The 16,085-nt window shown below is 27.7% G+C and overlaps 1 protein-coding gene and 1 long non-coding RNA gene across 4 annotated transcripts in view; both read right to left on the bottom strand.

Annotated features, from left to right (window-relative positions):
- The window catches only part of LOC145243684 (uncharacterized), a 701,194-nt gene extending 696,070 nt beyond the window's left edge, over positions 1–5,124 (bottom strand). The window contains exon 1 of one of the 3 annotated variants that reach the window (XR_013862938.1): positions 1,722–5,124. This is a non-coding gene — a long non-coding RNA (uncharacterized LOC145243684). The remainder of the gene's footprint in view (positions 1–1,721) is intronic. The other 2 variants (XR_013862937.1, XR_013862936.1) reach the window with 2 other exon arrangements.
- Positions 1–16,085, bottom strand: part of LOC145243682 (integrator complex subunit 13-like) — a 1,170,185-nt gene that overhangs the window by 1,137,884 nt on the left and 16,216 nt on the right. The window contains exon 4 of the mRNA XM_080106736.1: positions 8,206–8,286. Coding sequence (XP_079962862.1) covers positions 8,206–8,286 — 81 coding nt within the window. The remainder of the gene's footprint in view (positions 1–8,205; positions 8,287–16,085) is intronic.

Genomic DNA, 16,085 nt, shown 5'->3' with positions numbered 1-16,085 from the left:
TGTATTTTATTGAACTCAGGCGTCTGCATGAAACTTTGAACAGAACCCTTTATTTAATCCACTGAGATAGCATGCTTTCATTCCATCAGCCATGACTAAGTAGAAATTTGGAACAGTATTCTTAACCTTCAACCTCCAGAAGAGTGTCACTTACAACTGAATTTTATAAAGTACTTAATCCATTGCATTGTGGGTCCCGAGTTTAACACGATACACCTGAAGAATGTCAGAGGTTACATCAACCGAAACGTTTTAATAACACTAAAGATGCGAAAAGTAGTCTGAAGAATCTTTGGATTCAGTTTGCTTTTTTTTTTCAGACTTTTTTTTTTAACACAAAATATGGTGTGTTCAGGAGTGGAAAATTTTTTTTTTTTTTTTTTTTTTGAAAATCAGCAGATTAGTTTAAAGCTATTATTTTTTTAAAAATTTAAACTAACTAAATTAGAAAAAAAAGACTTCATTTTTTAAGGATTTTATGGCTGTTTGAAGTTCAATTAAAAATTTATGGTGCATTTTTCACAAAAGCACATTAAACTAAGATTTTCAAATATTGCATCTTTCTATAGATGTAGAACACAAAACACTGTTTTTCTTGAATTTATATTACAAAAACAATATTTTAAGCAGTTTTCTAGCATAAAGACAAAAATATAATTTCCAGACAATAAAAATACTTTATGCAAAAATCCTAAGAATTTAAAATTTTTCCAAGAAATACAAAATCAGGTTTATTATTTTTTTTCTTTTGCAAAAAGCTGTGAGCTTTTGAAAGTCAATTCTTCCTAAAATTTAGTTAATTAATGATTTTAGGACATTGGATCAAATTTTGACAAATGGTTTGAAAATTTGATGACATCCCCCCATCAATGCTTGTAAAATAGTTTAATTTCAAAGAAAAATATCTATTTTTTTTTTTTGTAAAATTAGGCAAGAGACTCAAAATTGAGTTTAATTAAAAAAAAATCTTTTGTGGAAAATTAAATAAAAATAATGTGTTATGGGACCTACCCACTGATGGACTTTTCCAAAAACTATATTAATCGAGAGCAAAGTACTATCAGGAATATGGGACTTTACCGATATCCACCTGATAAGTAAGTCTTGCTTATGTCACCACTTTTCTCTGTATCTTACCCCCTTTTTTTCACTGCATTTAAAACCTATGTTCCGAGTTGGTTTTCGTGGTCTCAATCTTGGTCCACATCGTAATGCTAGAAAATATTCTTCCCAGGTGATGATTTTGGTCCAAACTCGTCAAAACATTAATTTTTCTGAATATGCTAAAATAAAAAAATTCAACAGCAGACCTATGAAACCTTTTAAAACCGTTTTTTTGTTTTTTTGTATATCATGTAGAGAATTAAATGCAAATCCCAACAAACATTTTTAGATGATAATTTTTTTGCCGAAATATAGAATTTTCTCCATTACTTGCTCTGGTGAGCATACTGTGCAATAGAGGTTATCTCGTTTTTGTCATAAATCTGTTTTAGATACAATAGGTTAAGAAAAAAGGAGAAAAAAGTGAACATGAAAAACAAGAAAAAAATCAAATATAAAAAAATGAAAACAAAGAAAACAGAAAAAGAATATAAAAGGAAAAAGAAAAGCAAGGAAAAGAAAAAGGGAAAATAGTAAAAAGAAAAAAACAAAAAGGAAAAGGGGAAAAATAATAAGAATTTATAAGATAAAAAAGCAAAAAAATGAAAAACGCTTACCTGCACAGTCATCCGCAAAGTAGACAAAAGTCAGCCTGTCACTTGATGTATATCATTTTCTGTATAGTTGAACGACACCTTAAATTCAGCTTTGTAATCCGCCTGCATGAGTATGTCAGTTCATGTATTTGGGATTTTCTTTATCAATATCCAATGTCATAATTATGGTGAAAAAAAAAATAAGTGAACTCCACAAGATTTGTCCAATCAACAACCACATCATTTTAGTCCCAAAACAAAACAGTGTTTCAGGGAGAATCAGTTTTGTTGAAGTCATTGAAATAATTGAGTCATAAAGTCATTTCAGATGTTGATTGATGCCGTATTTGAAATCTGAGGTCTTATTGTTTTAGTTTTGGATGAGTGTTGTTGTTGTTGTTTTCACAAAGTTTCAGCTTTTATACTCTATGACCTTCTTCACAACGTCTTTCATCATAGTTGTTAAACTTTTGTGAATTCCAAAACGAAACCTTTATTAAATCCTCAAAGTAGATTGTTTTCATTCCCGGTGCCATGCGTTTTTTTTTTTTTTTTAGATATCTTGTAGGTGTTATTTTTATTACTTCCTATCTCTAAAACATGTTACCAAGGAATTGCTTCACTGCAGGTTACAATATAATCGTCAACAAATATTTTTCATAAATCATCCTCAAAAGTTATCAAATTTTGTTCTTTTTATTATTTTCAATCCTCTCATAATATTCTCCATTTAGTTGAAAATCCATTTCATTCACTCTTATCCTTGAGTGACTTTTTCATAACTGATTAATAAACAAAAAACAGACATTGAACTCAAATTTCTCAACATGAAGATGAAATGACAAAAATTTTTGCATGGTACTCTCCCCTGGATAATTGTAAAAGTGAAAAATAATCAAGCCATTTCAGGTGTGTGCACATCAGTTCTGTATACTGTCACTTCAAGTGCACGCTGCAAGCGTATGTACGCATGTCATTTTAGGCATACATGAATTTGCATAGACATGTCGAGGTGTGTGTGTGTGTGTGTGTGTGTGTGTGTGTGTGTGTGTGTGTGTGTGTGTGTGTGTGTGTGTGCGTTATTCTATTTTTTGATTTCACTTTTTGTTGGCAAAGTTTTGGTGATCATTTTACAATGAAGGTCAGAGGTCAATGTCAGTTCATTTAGAACATTCTGGCCAATTCACTCCATCTGATTTCTTCAAGATAATTTATTATCATCAAATAATTCTTTACATCAAAATAGAATTTATGTTGTTTAAGAGTAATGTTGAATTTATTCAATATAATCCTTTTTTTTAGTTGTCTTATTTTAAAAAGGAAAAAATAGTTAAAAGTCTGCAATAAAATTAAACAGCATCCATAGATTGTTTTTCATTTTTTTTCCCCTCAAAATTCATTTTAAAGACCATTTCTTTATTGAAAAAAAAAAATATGTTCCTGAATACTGAAATGCCAGTAATTTTCTTTCTAGGCTGCTGTGTCTACATATTAACCAATAAATAAAATTTCACATGAATTATTTCCCTTGGATTATTTAAACACAAATGGGATTTTTTTATATACATTTTTTTCCATTTTTAAAAACTTTGTTCATATTAGAGATGCGTCCAAGCATCTTTTAAGAATCTGCCAGTCAATTGGTCGATTAGTCTGTCACACTTGAGTTTTAAATATTATTTTCCTTAGTTTGTCATGCTGGGATCATCAGTAGTATTTTAGAAGCTCTGTTCATTTGTTTGTCATGTAGAAAAATATTTTCTTTATTTAAAAAAAAAATTCACAACAAAATCTTTTCAATTAAAAAGAACTTTGAAAAACAAATTAAATAAACAAATTGATGAAAAAAAAATGATAAAAATAAGTTTCCTTGATTTGACGAATACAATATTTCTGATTCGTTGAAAAAGCTTTTTTTTCAAATCCAACATTCATAAAATAATGTTTTTCTTGAAAAGAGATTTATATTTTCAAAAGGTAAAAAGATTTTATAGAGAAAAAAAAGGACATTCAGTGATCCACATGTTCAAAATATATTTTCATTTAGAAAAACATATCGAAATGAAAAAACAAAAAATAAGTTAAAAATTTTAAAGGAATTTTTTTGATAAATAATTTAGATTATGTGGACTATTATTCTTATCTGAGTTATTCTATTCAAAACAGCATCATGTTCAAGTGCATCTTGTCGAAAACATAAACCTATATGGAATTTTGAACTGAACCCTTTATTTAATCCACAGGGGTAGACTGTTCTCATTCCATCACCTATGACCACAAATTTATGTTATGCTAAGTTATTATTTCCAGTAGTAAGAATTGAACCTGCAACTTCCAGATGACTGTCGTGTAGTACTCATTATTAATCAGTACTTTTTAACTTATGGTTATAATCAGCTAACATACTTTCTAACTTCCAGTGGAGCGCTATCGGAAACGGTGACATTATTGAAAAATATACAATAAAATTTAACAAAATTATACAATTAAAAATAACACAATTAGTCTTTATTTGCACTTTAAATAAAAAAATTTAAAAATATAAGTTTTTATTTTAAACTTTATAAGAAATATGTTTATGAAATATGTTTATGAAATTATAAAAATACATTTTTTTTATTTAAAAACAAGTTTTTTTATTGAATTTATATAATAAATATATATTTATGAAAGCATAAAAAATAAAATTATTGAAATCAAAATAACAAAATTTCATATCCATTAAAAAAAACGTAATACATAATATTCCCAAAATTGTTTAAAAAGATTTTGAAATTGTTTTCAATAATTCTTTAAAAAAATAAAACAAATTTTAATAATTCTTTAAATAAAACTGAAAAAACAACTTTTCACTGATTATTGCATAAAACAAAAATGATTGGAAAAACGTAAGAGTACAGGGGAGATATAGGTATGAGAGAAAAAGGGAAGGAACTGATTTGCCTTGTCACCACTTCTGGTAGTAGCCTCAAATTAGGAAGTACATTAGCTGACTATAACCCTTTAACTGTTACATCACAGGTCCGCAGGATTAATAACAATTAAAGGCTTTGATTAACAATCAATCCTAAGTGATTGTCTTCTGAGGGTTCATGGTTCAATCCTTATTATAATAATAATAACTCAGAATAACATAACATTCACAATGAAAGGCTTTGTTTTTTTTAATTTTAGCTTTTTGTAATCATTTTTTATGCCTACAACAATTTGTATGACAATAAAAAAAACTTGTTTTTGTACATTTTTACGCAAATAAAAAAACTAAAGAATTAGAATTCGTGTTGAATTTTATATTAAAAAAATAGTATTCCAATCTTTTGGGGTAACATTTTTCCTTTTAAAAAAATTCTTCAATAAATGGAGGTTTTTAAAAAATCGTTTCAGAAGAAACATTTCAAAATTCTCAAACAATTTACCAGTTTCACAAAACCAAAAAAAGTTTTTTAATAATTTTTAAAATATCTTTTAACAATATTTTTAGAGAATACATTTAAAAATTAAAAAATTCTTTAAATAGAAGAAAATTGTTGATAAAAATGCCCAAAATTAAAAATATTGGTACAGGAAAAAAAATTAAATGGATAAACTAATAAACTCAAGAATTATGAAATCTAGAAAAAATATCCAATGAAAATCACTATTGTTAATTGATGAGAACAACTTATAAAAATTTTACAAAAATATCCTTTTGTAATTTTTAGACTAAAATATGGAATTAAAAAATATATATAAAGCATATTTGTAAAATTTGCATTAAAAATATTCAAAATCATTTTTTCAATATATATTATTTAAACATATACAATAAAAAATGTGGTGATATGCTTTGTAAGGGGTGAACATGAGTAAATATATATATATACACACACATGCACAAACATATGTTATCTAAACACATACAATAAAAATATTCAAAATTATTTTTTTCAATGTATGTTATTTAAACATATACAATAAAAATATACACATATATACAAGAGTAGAATATTTTAAATTTTGAAAATTGTGCAATCAAAAATTAGAAGACAAAAAAATGTAAAAAATGATTTCTTCTTAAAGATGTTTGTATAAATAATCATGACAAAAAAGTTTAAATGACAAAAAAATTCACATTTGAAAGTGATTTAAAAATAAATTTTAAATCACTTTCATAATTTCAGAAATAAAATACCAAAACCCAAATTCTATTAATATTAAAACATATTTGTTTAAAATCGAATAAAATTGTTTAAATATACTAAAACTCAAATAAATTTGTTTAAATATACTAAAACTCCAATAAATTTGTTTAAATATACTAAAAATCAAAAGAAAATTGTTTAAATATACTAAAATCAAATAAAATTTGTTTAAATATACTAAAATCAAATAAAATTTGTTTAAATATACTAAAAATCAAATAAAAATTGTTTAAATATACTAAAAATCAAATAAAATACTGAGACCATAATTTAATGAGAAATTATTACAAAAATGATCTTAATTCTCTAAAAATCATAAAATAAGTGATCTAAAAAAAGATAAAAGTGAAATTTTACAAAATTATTTATATAACTTCTAAATTAATAAAATTAAAATAAAATATCTCAATCTTTTTTTACTAAAATACATTTTTAAATTTGTATTAAACATATTCAAATTTTATTTTTTATGCTTTTTTAACAAAAAAAAAAATACAAATATATACAAAACTGAATTTTTTATATGCAATAAGAAAAATATCAAAGAAATGTACAGAATTCTTTTTTCTTAAAGATTTTTATATAATTATGACAAAAAATATTAAACTGACACAAAAATAGAATCAATATTTAAAAAAGACTGAAAAAATTATTTTTGTTATTTTGGAAATAAAATACCAAAAACCCAAATTCTATTAATTTTTTTCAATAAAAATTTTTTTTTTACATTGACTTGAAAAATCTCTTTGCCAATTACAATACTTTCAGATTTTTAGATTAAACTACATTTACTTTTATATACAGGATCAGCCATAAGTCCTGCCAAAAATAATTATTTGACTACATGTTACCCATTTCGTTAACAACAACCCTGAGCACCTTATATATATATATATATATATATATATATATATATATATATATATATATATACAAACATACAGGTACAACTGCAGTTTAGTGGCCACAACGTAATGCAATAAATATTGTTTTATTTTGTTTTTGTTAAATATTAGTAAATGAGGAACCATTTTGAGTTAAAATTTATTTAGTATTACGCTTGTCATCTTAAAATATGCTGAAATAATCACTAGAAAAAAAAAACAATAGAGTTTTTTATATTATTTTAGCATGTGCTCACAATTCAAACATGATGTTCTCCATCTTTTTTGGGTAATGAGTAAACACAGTAGCCTAGAAAGAAAACGGTTGCTGCATTTGAATTTTATGTAAACACTGTAAGAAATCCTCATTCCATATACAAATTATAAAGATAATTGTTCGTAAGAAAAGTTTGCTTCATTTAAAAAAATAGTTTTTTGTATTGAACAAAAAAATCCATAGTTTGAACATTTCCATCTCCAACCATCAATTGACTTTGAATAACAGTTCAATGCACATAGTAAATTACAGATTTTACATCTCCAAGAATTGATAATTAACTGATACTTGACAATCCATTGAATCATTTTGAAATTGTCAGACAGCTTCATGATAGAATATTGTTATTACTTCAATCCGCATGAAATAATTGTCATAAACATTATTTTACAAGATTTGTTTGATGCATTCTAAGAACTCAGCAGCCATTTTCTTTCTAAACTGCAGTGTCTACACATAACTCGTTATTTTTATAATCAATAAAGTTTACTTCATTTTTAGAACTCATCGTGATTGTTACAGTCGCAATGTTTTGGTTGATATAACCTTCAACCTTATTTAGGTACATTTTTCTTGACATTTTGGGAAACTATATGGAATTTTGAACTGAACCCTTTATTTAATCCACGGGGGTAAATTGTTCTCATTCCAGCAGCCATGTCTCATTAAAGTATTAATTTTATGTTATTCTGAAATAATAGTTGCTTTTTTCCCCCATCGTGTAATTATCTTCAGAGAGACTTATGGCCAGCCACTGTATATAAAAGAAAATTCATTTACAAAAATAATAAATGAATTTCATTTGAAATACAAATCACTGAAAAACAAACATTTGAAGTTGAATATATATATATATATATATATATATATATTCTATTAAAATTTTAACAATATTTGAACAAGTGTGAACGTGTAAAAAAAAAAATACATATATTTCACATATATAGAATTTTATATCAATTTCTGATTAATAAAATCATATCAAAAAAAAGAAATGGAGACCAAATGATGAAAGAATAACCTTTTTACAAAAAAATATAAAAAGATAAAAAAAATGATTGCAAAACAAAAAAATTAAATAAATTAAAAACATTAAACAAGATCAATTCCAGAAAACAGATGAATTGGCAGGAGTATGTATACTAATTTTTATATATACTTACGTATCTGTCTGCGCTGCCAACTTGTTGTGTTGTACCAGGGCATCAAGGATGCATCCTTCAAGTGTGCGGATATGACCCTCACTTGAAGAAAAATAAAAAAACGATTGTTTTAATTTACCAGCATGATAATCCAACATTGTTTCAGCAAACAATTATTTTTTAAAAAATCAGCATTAACTCGTTAATTATTTTTTGTTTTTAAATCAGTATGAACTCGTTAATTATTTTTAAAAATCAGCATTAACAGATGGATTCAGCGTTAACTGATGGATAAGCTTCTCAACTCAAATAATATTTTGTCTTTATTTATCGAAACACTTCTGCAGGATAAGATTGAATTTTAATTACATCATAAATAATAAAAATTACATCATAAATAATAAATTATACAATTACATAAAATTATGTTGTCTTGATTTGAAATATTGGACTTAGATAGCATTTAAGCTTACAAATGAAACTTTGATTCTGATGAGCCAATTTTCATTTGTTATTGTTGTATCATGTTATTAGCACTAATGAACCTTCCTGCAATTTTATAAATAAAATAAAATAACCTGTTCAATAGTTTGCTCATATGGAGATATTATTAGACAAACACCTAAAAAGAAAAATCAGCTATGGGGAATAACGCTTATTATTTTTAAAATATAAGTTAGCGTTCCTTATTTGTTTTTTGTTGTTGTTGTTTTTTTCAGCTTAGATACTGAATTGAACAAAAAAATTAGTATGGTCATAGAACAGAAATATTTACAAAACAAAATTACATGTAATGGATCCTAAGCAATGCCGGGTTTGGTGCAGCTCGTTATAAAAATGAAACAGCAGCTGTTGCAAATCAATTTGATTTGTTTGTACAGGGTGGACCAGTGAGCATCATGGAGTGGACGAAGTTGGAACGCGCTTTCGTTGTTGAGGCATTTTTTTCACACAATCGTTGCAACGCAACATGCATTCCACAGGCATTTCAATATTATTAGATTCAATTATTTCCTCATTTGTTTTCAATAATTTCCTCATTTGTTTTCAATAATTTCCTCATTTGTTTTCAATAATTTCCTCATTTGTTTTCAATAATTTCCTCATTTGTTTTTCTTATACATTTATTTGTTACGTAAGTACTATTTACAATATACATTCAGCCCTCTGAAAAAAAGAGGGGGATGATGTTCGTAATTCATTTACACATTATTATAGACCGTCTATCAATAATAGCAAAAATAAATTATGCTTCAGTGTTTGCATTAATATTCCTAAAAAAAAAAAAAAAAAAATCCTAGAATCACATCAGTAATTTCATTTTTACATATATAAAATGATCGTTTTTAATGACAAAATAAAAAAAATAAATAAATAAAATAAAATAAAATAAAACGCCAATTATTTAGAATGGAAAATTTCTTTTCAAATTCATTTCAAGAGGCAGAGGTTTTCTGACTTGCTTTACCATTTGAAATAATTTCATCCATGGGCTATGTTTTGCTAACTTTTATGGAACGGATTTACATTTATATCTACATAAATAAATACATATTGGTCTTTATAGGATTTCTAGATTACCAAAACAGGATAAAAAAAAAAAAAGAAGAAATTCCGAGCTTTCAATTTTTAAGTTCAAAAACAAACAGCGTACATAAGGGAGATAATTCTTTCAAGTGTAAAGTAGTTACTCCCCCTTAATATAAATTTAAAGAAAAACAGATGAGCATTTTAAGTTCTCTCCTAGAAAAGGGAGTTTGAATGCCTACAAGACCCTATGCTCCAGTGTCTTGGGTCTCTTAGTACTGGAGATTGCAAGAATACTTTGCACTACAAGTAAACGCTTACCAAATATTAAAAATAACTTAGTGATTAAAGTCCAAATAAGACACCTCTCTTCAAACATAAGTACACACTGCCTAATACAAGATATGGTGCAGCTTCTCTACTGCATGTAACAAAACAACACCAAATTGAATGTTTCACCAGACCAGATGAATTCTGATCCAGCAAAACCAAGCAAAAACAACAGGAAAAATAAAACAACATATTTAATTGGTTTATTTGAGGAGAGGAAAAAATATTATTCATTGCTTTATTTACTAAACATTGGTGAAATAAAGAAAAACCTTAAAAAAAACACTCCGTCATCAATGTATCTCATAAAAAAATCGAGTGTTAGTCTCAGACAGGAAAAGGCCTTTTGATCTCTGAGAACTTATCGAAGTAAAATGAAAAACGAAGATAGAAACTTTCACAGAAAAGAAAAACATGATTATTCTTACGCATCCACTCAATGCATATTTTTATTATATTTTTAGCCATGAAAATCCTTTTGTATAGTAATGTGCCATTACTTACCAAGGCCAAAAGTCAATCGAGGATAAAGATTAATGAGATTGTCACTTAGATGATGAACAGTTTTATGACGGGAAAAAATGGAATTTATAGCTTGACTAGGAAGTATTAGATTTCTTAAAGACGGCTTGACAAGTAGTTGTTAACAATGGACTTTAAGATAACTCCATTGTAGTTAGCTGGTAAGTAGCCCCATGGTATCGTGTTCCACAGATAAAAATCATGGGGAATAAAATCTGTTCACAAAAATTCCATTTGGTTACAGAGGCAAAAAGGAAAATTCTTTATAGTGATTGTAGATAGACGAGTTTTGCTGAGTGAATGTTTTATAGTGGGGGGGGGTGTACGCACTAGAGATTGGAGCTCAGTCAAGAAAACAATGGTAGGGAAAGACTACCAATGTGTTTCCAGTGAAGTAAAGAGCTGTAAAGAAGAGAAGAGAAGAGAATATCCCCCTCTCCACTAGATTACAAAGTCGATTTTGTAGTTTGTCAAGGTAAGAATGAGTACTATTAGTTGCATTTCTAAGTATACAGCTGCAGTAATCCAATTTAGGGCGTCTTTTATACAGATAGAGGATTGCGTAAGGTACTTTCTGGAGTGATAGAATGATCCAACGAATTTATAGCAATCACCTCAACATCAGAAATGTGAGTGATTAATGGCGAAACCATCTAAAATTGTAATGAAGTGTGTTAATTTAAAATTGTAATGAAGTGTGTTAATCTAAAATTGTAATGAAGGGTGTTAATCTAAAATTGTAATGAAGGGTGTTAAATTAAAATTGTAACGAAGGGTGTTAATTTAAAATTGTAACGAAGGGTGTTAATCTAAAATTGTAACGAAGGGTGTTAATCTAAAATTGTAACGAAGGGTGTTAATTAAAAATTGTAACGAAGGGTGTTAATTAAAAATTGTAATGAAGGGTGTTAATTTAAAATTGTAACGAAGGGTGTTAATCTAAAATTGTAACGAAGGGTGTTAATCTAAAATTGTAACGAAGTGTGTTAATTAAAAATTGTAACGAAGGGTGTTAATTAAAAATTGTAACGAAGGGTGTTAATTAAAAATTGTAACGAAGGGTGTTAATTAAAAATTGTAACGAAGGGTGTTAATCAAAAATTGTAACGAAGGGTGTTAATTAAAAATAATACGAAGGGTGTTAATTTAAAATACCTCATTTTGTCATGACTGAAAGTAGCAACTTATGTTTTAAAGGATACAAGAAGACGTTCATTAATGAAACAAAAGACTTCTACCTTCCCAATTCATGAATCATTTGAAGTATGACAAAATTAACATTTTAAAAGAGAGGGAATAAGAGAGACAAAGCAAAGTAAAACAAAATGTGACGGAGCAAAGAAGAGAAAGAAAGAAAATAGTGGAAAAGAGAAAGAAAGAAAATAGTGGAAAAGAGAAAGATAAAGTGAGAGATAGAGAGAAAGAGAAATAAAATCAAACCAAATGTGGAATAAATAAGGATTGTAAACATTATTGCAGGCCTCTATCAATAATTATTTCAAATGAAAAAGCAGATGACTCATATTGCTGCAACATTAAGTGTGAGGTTGAGAGACTGACTGACAGAGCTTCTAACTGAGATACATTGACACATCTAAATTAAGATTAGTTCATTCAATTCAAGTGTTGTGATAAAATCATATTTAAAACTGAACTATGTCAGACGAATGAAAATGCTAGTTCAAACTGCGGCATGACAGACTAATAAAAATTCTATTTCAAAGTTAAGTGTGTCAGAGAGAACCTCTTGGAATCGCAAAGGTGCATATAACAATTAAACGTCTTCTTTTTTTAATGGTTACAATTTGAGCAAACACATTTAGTGTTTTTTATTTTTTAAATATCTCCATACTATTTGAAATGATCCGTGCGCTAGAAAAAAACTCACTAACTTTTGTGGAATGGATTTATATTTATTCATATTCAAATGCACATTGGTCTCAATAATAAAGACCAATGTGCATTTGAATATGAATAAATGTGGAGGATATTTCCACACCACAGATAAAGGATAAAACTAATAATGTTTAAATTCGAAAACATACAGCATAAATAGTTTCTTCACCAAGGGAAATAATTCTTAAAGCCAGAGTTATTTCCCTTTAGTAATAATAAATAAAAAAAACTTCAATGAAAATTGGAGGGATATTATAGGAAGAAGTTTAAATGCCTACTCGACACTTCTTGAGTCTCTCTTTACAGGTGTTTGTGAGGAAAACCTAGTATGAGGATACTTCGTCTTACAAGTACCTTGACCAAATATTTAAAATAACATAGCATCCGACTCTAAAACATCTTGGTCTTTCTTTCTCATCAAATCTTTTTTGGAATCCATATATTAAATCCATTGCTCTTTCTACGTTTCATAAAATCGGTTTTCTCTATCAATCCAAACACTTTCTCACACCCGAAGCTATTTTCTATCTCTGCAAATCTACTATCAGATGGAGTAGTTGGTCATATTTTACCATTTGAAGGTTCTTGATAAATTGCAGAAACGTATCTGTAATTTAATTGGCCCTACCTTTCTTCACTGCAATCTCTCTCTCACAGACGTGATGTTGCTAGTCTGTCTTTTTTATAAATATTATTATGACAGGTGTTATTTAGAATTGTTTGATCTACTCCCTGCGTCCTTTGTTCCAGCTCGTTTGACTCATTGGTCCAGAGGTCTCCAATTTGCTGTTTTAAGACCTCATTATAATATAGCTCTCTATTCCAAAAACTTCTTTCCAGGGACTGCAAGATTGTGGAACTCTCTTCCTGCTCATTGTTTTCCTTCTACCTTGGTATTTTCAAGATCTCTAGACAACTTCTGTCTTTCCATTAATCATGTTTCGTCCTGGTTAGCACCTTACATCAAGTGGCTTTATGTCTTGTCTGAAGCAATTTCCACACAAAAAAATTTAAAAGCTAAATAAGGTCCCCTCTGCAGAGCTACACACTAGCTTATACAAGGAATTATCTATCTTCTCCAAACGACATTCTCTCTAGTAGCAGCATTGAGGTGGGTACTCCACCAGACTAGATAAATTTCTGTCCTGAATCTAGTAAGATCAAAAAATCACAACAAAGATATGCTATAACATAGTTAACTGGTCAATTAATGTTCGTCACTTCATTACTAGTTCAATCGTTGAGTGATAAAGAACTTTAACTGAACATTCAGATATTTATGTATCTCATGTAGAGATCAAGTGTTAGTCCTGAGAAGCGACTAATTTCTAAAAACTGATTGGTTCAAAAAACATTTGCATAGATAAAACAAGATTCTTAAGCGTACAATCCACTGACACATTTAGCCATGAAATTCTTATATCAACATTAAATGCAACAGACTGAAATGCTATTTTTAAGCTTAAGGGCCATTCCAGGTTACGTGTGTTACAGTTCGGAAGGGTTTTCACCAATAATATTAATTTAAAATCGCCCTTATAATATTTTACTCTCTTTTTTTGGGGGGGGCTTATTTAGTCTGAAGGCATTACTCTTTCATATAGTACATAAAAAAAAAATCATACCTATGACCATTTTTTATAATAGTCTTGTTTCTAGCGTCACGTGCATTACATTCAGACGGGAAGGATATTTTAAAAATTGTTAAACAATCTATAAACTCTGTGAATTGTGCCTTTACTTTTCTTTTTATAAAAATGTGTTTTTCTAAATTTTTATGGAGTCTTCTAATTATTACACTAGTCTTTTAGTAAATTTTTTTTATCGTACCCCTGAGAATTAAGGTATGTCACATGTGTTACACCATAGCGTCACGTGCGTTACCCTTGCGAAATCTCATTGATTTCCAAAGTTCTGTGAAGTGGGAAAATACTCAAATTTGACAACCAATCAATAAATAATTAATAAAGTATTTTCTTAATCTTAGTTTTTGTCCTAAGCTGGTCATTTGGTTTGGATCGTACCGTTCCTTAAAGTTCAGGCTTTATAGCATAAACAATTTTCATTCAAAAGATTTCAAACCTGCACAAGTTAGTGTAAAAATCTTTATTTTTTCATGTACGTATCATAAAAATATATGAAGTAGTTTTTTGAAAACTGTTTGAACGAATACATATATATAAGAATTTTGGAGTAGAAATCTTTCGGACAGCGTTCATTTTTCCAGCAGTAGCAGCAAGCACCAATAATCCACATTGGTGACTTAGTGTAAAAGAAATCGACAAGGCCAGCTTAGTTTTCCATACGGTTGATAAAGAAATTTATTTTCTCAACATTTGAATATTTTAACTTGTGATGAAAAGAAAAATTAAATATTTTAATTATTTATTTTTTCTTTGATAATTTATTTTTAACATTTAGACAAGGACCTTAAAATAAAAACATTTCATATCAACAAAGCTGAAAAGTACTGGTTACCAAATGCTGCCATTTGAAATTATTGGCAAATAAAACAATGCATTATTTTTTGTTATAAAATTTGAAATGAATTAAGTACTTTTCACGCAAGTGTCACTCGAGCGCGTGTGCTACCGTCATGTAAATGCATAACAAAATGTCTGTTTACAAAGTGGTTTACAGCAATGAATTACATTTTTTAATTTTTATTTTTAATTATTTAGAAAACATTACAAGTGTGTGATTATAAAAACAAAATGTCTGTTGGCTATTGTATACCTTTTGAATGAAGTTTCTATCTTGATTTATTTTGTACTAGAAAACCTCAACTTTATGATGTTCTAACATTTGAATGAAAAGTCACGTTTTGTTCAAATTTCATGGCTATATATATATATATATATATATATATATATAGTAAATTTAGAAAATATATATATGGCAATTATATATACATATGTGTTTGTTCAGTAATGTCCTATTTTAGCGTGGAATGTTTTTTTTTTTAATGTTCACTTAGAACAAAAAAATTGAATAGAAAGTTTATTTCCTAGTAAAGTTTTATCAATTATAAATACTGATATAGAAGTATCAGTAATGAAGTATTCCAGCAAAGGCCAATGGTACTGGTAAAAAAAAAAGCTGATATAATTGCATACCGGCCCGAGAAAGTGATCGGAAAACCAAGTCCACCAATGGTAGATATTGGAAGAAATCAGGATGTTCTTTATTATTTTCAACCTAAAATTTCTCAATAATAAATCTTTTTATAGCATTGTATGAATATGTTATTTATCATATTTAAATCCATTGATTACTGAGAATTTTGAAGTGACATGTAACACATGTGACGTCACGTGTGTTACACAAATTCAAAGTGTTCTTTCAAGAAGAAAAAATAACTAGATTTTTTTTTTTTTTGCTATTATTTTGTTTGCAGTAATATGCTAGTTTATAACCAGGAAGGATTTTTTCCTCGGGAGTTTTATTAAAGAACGAGAAAAAAAAAGTCGATTAAGCGTCACGTATTACATGGACATAGGGCTAACTTTATGAAAATTTAATGAAAAAATGATTAACAACAGAAACTCAGGGTCTCAATTATTTTGAAATCTATATATGTCTCAATCATGAAAAATATAATTAAACATAATTCTATGTTATTTATT

This window comes from Euprymna scolopes, chromosome 22 (genome assembly GCF_053919585.1).
Source record: "Euprymna scolopes isolate OS-2025 chromosome 22, ASM5391958v1, whole genome shotgun sequence".
NCBI lineage: Eukaryota > Metazoa > Mollusca > Cephalopoda > Sepiida > Sepiolidae > Euprymna > Euprymna scolopes.
The sequence above is the reverse complement of the archived record's forward strand: the minus strand, read 5'-3'. Positions and strand labels throughout refer to the sequence as shown.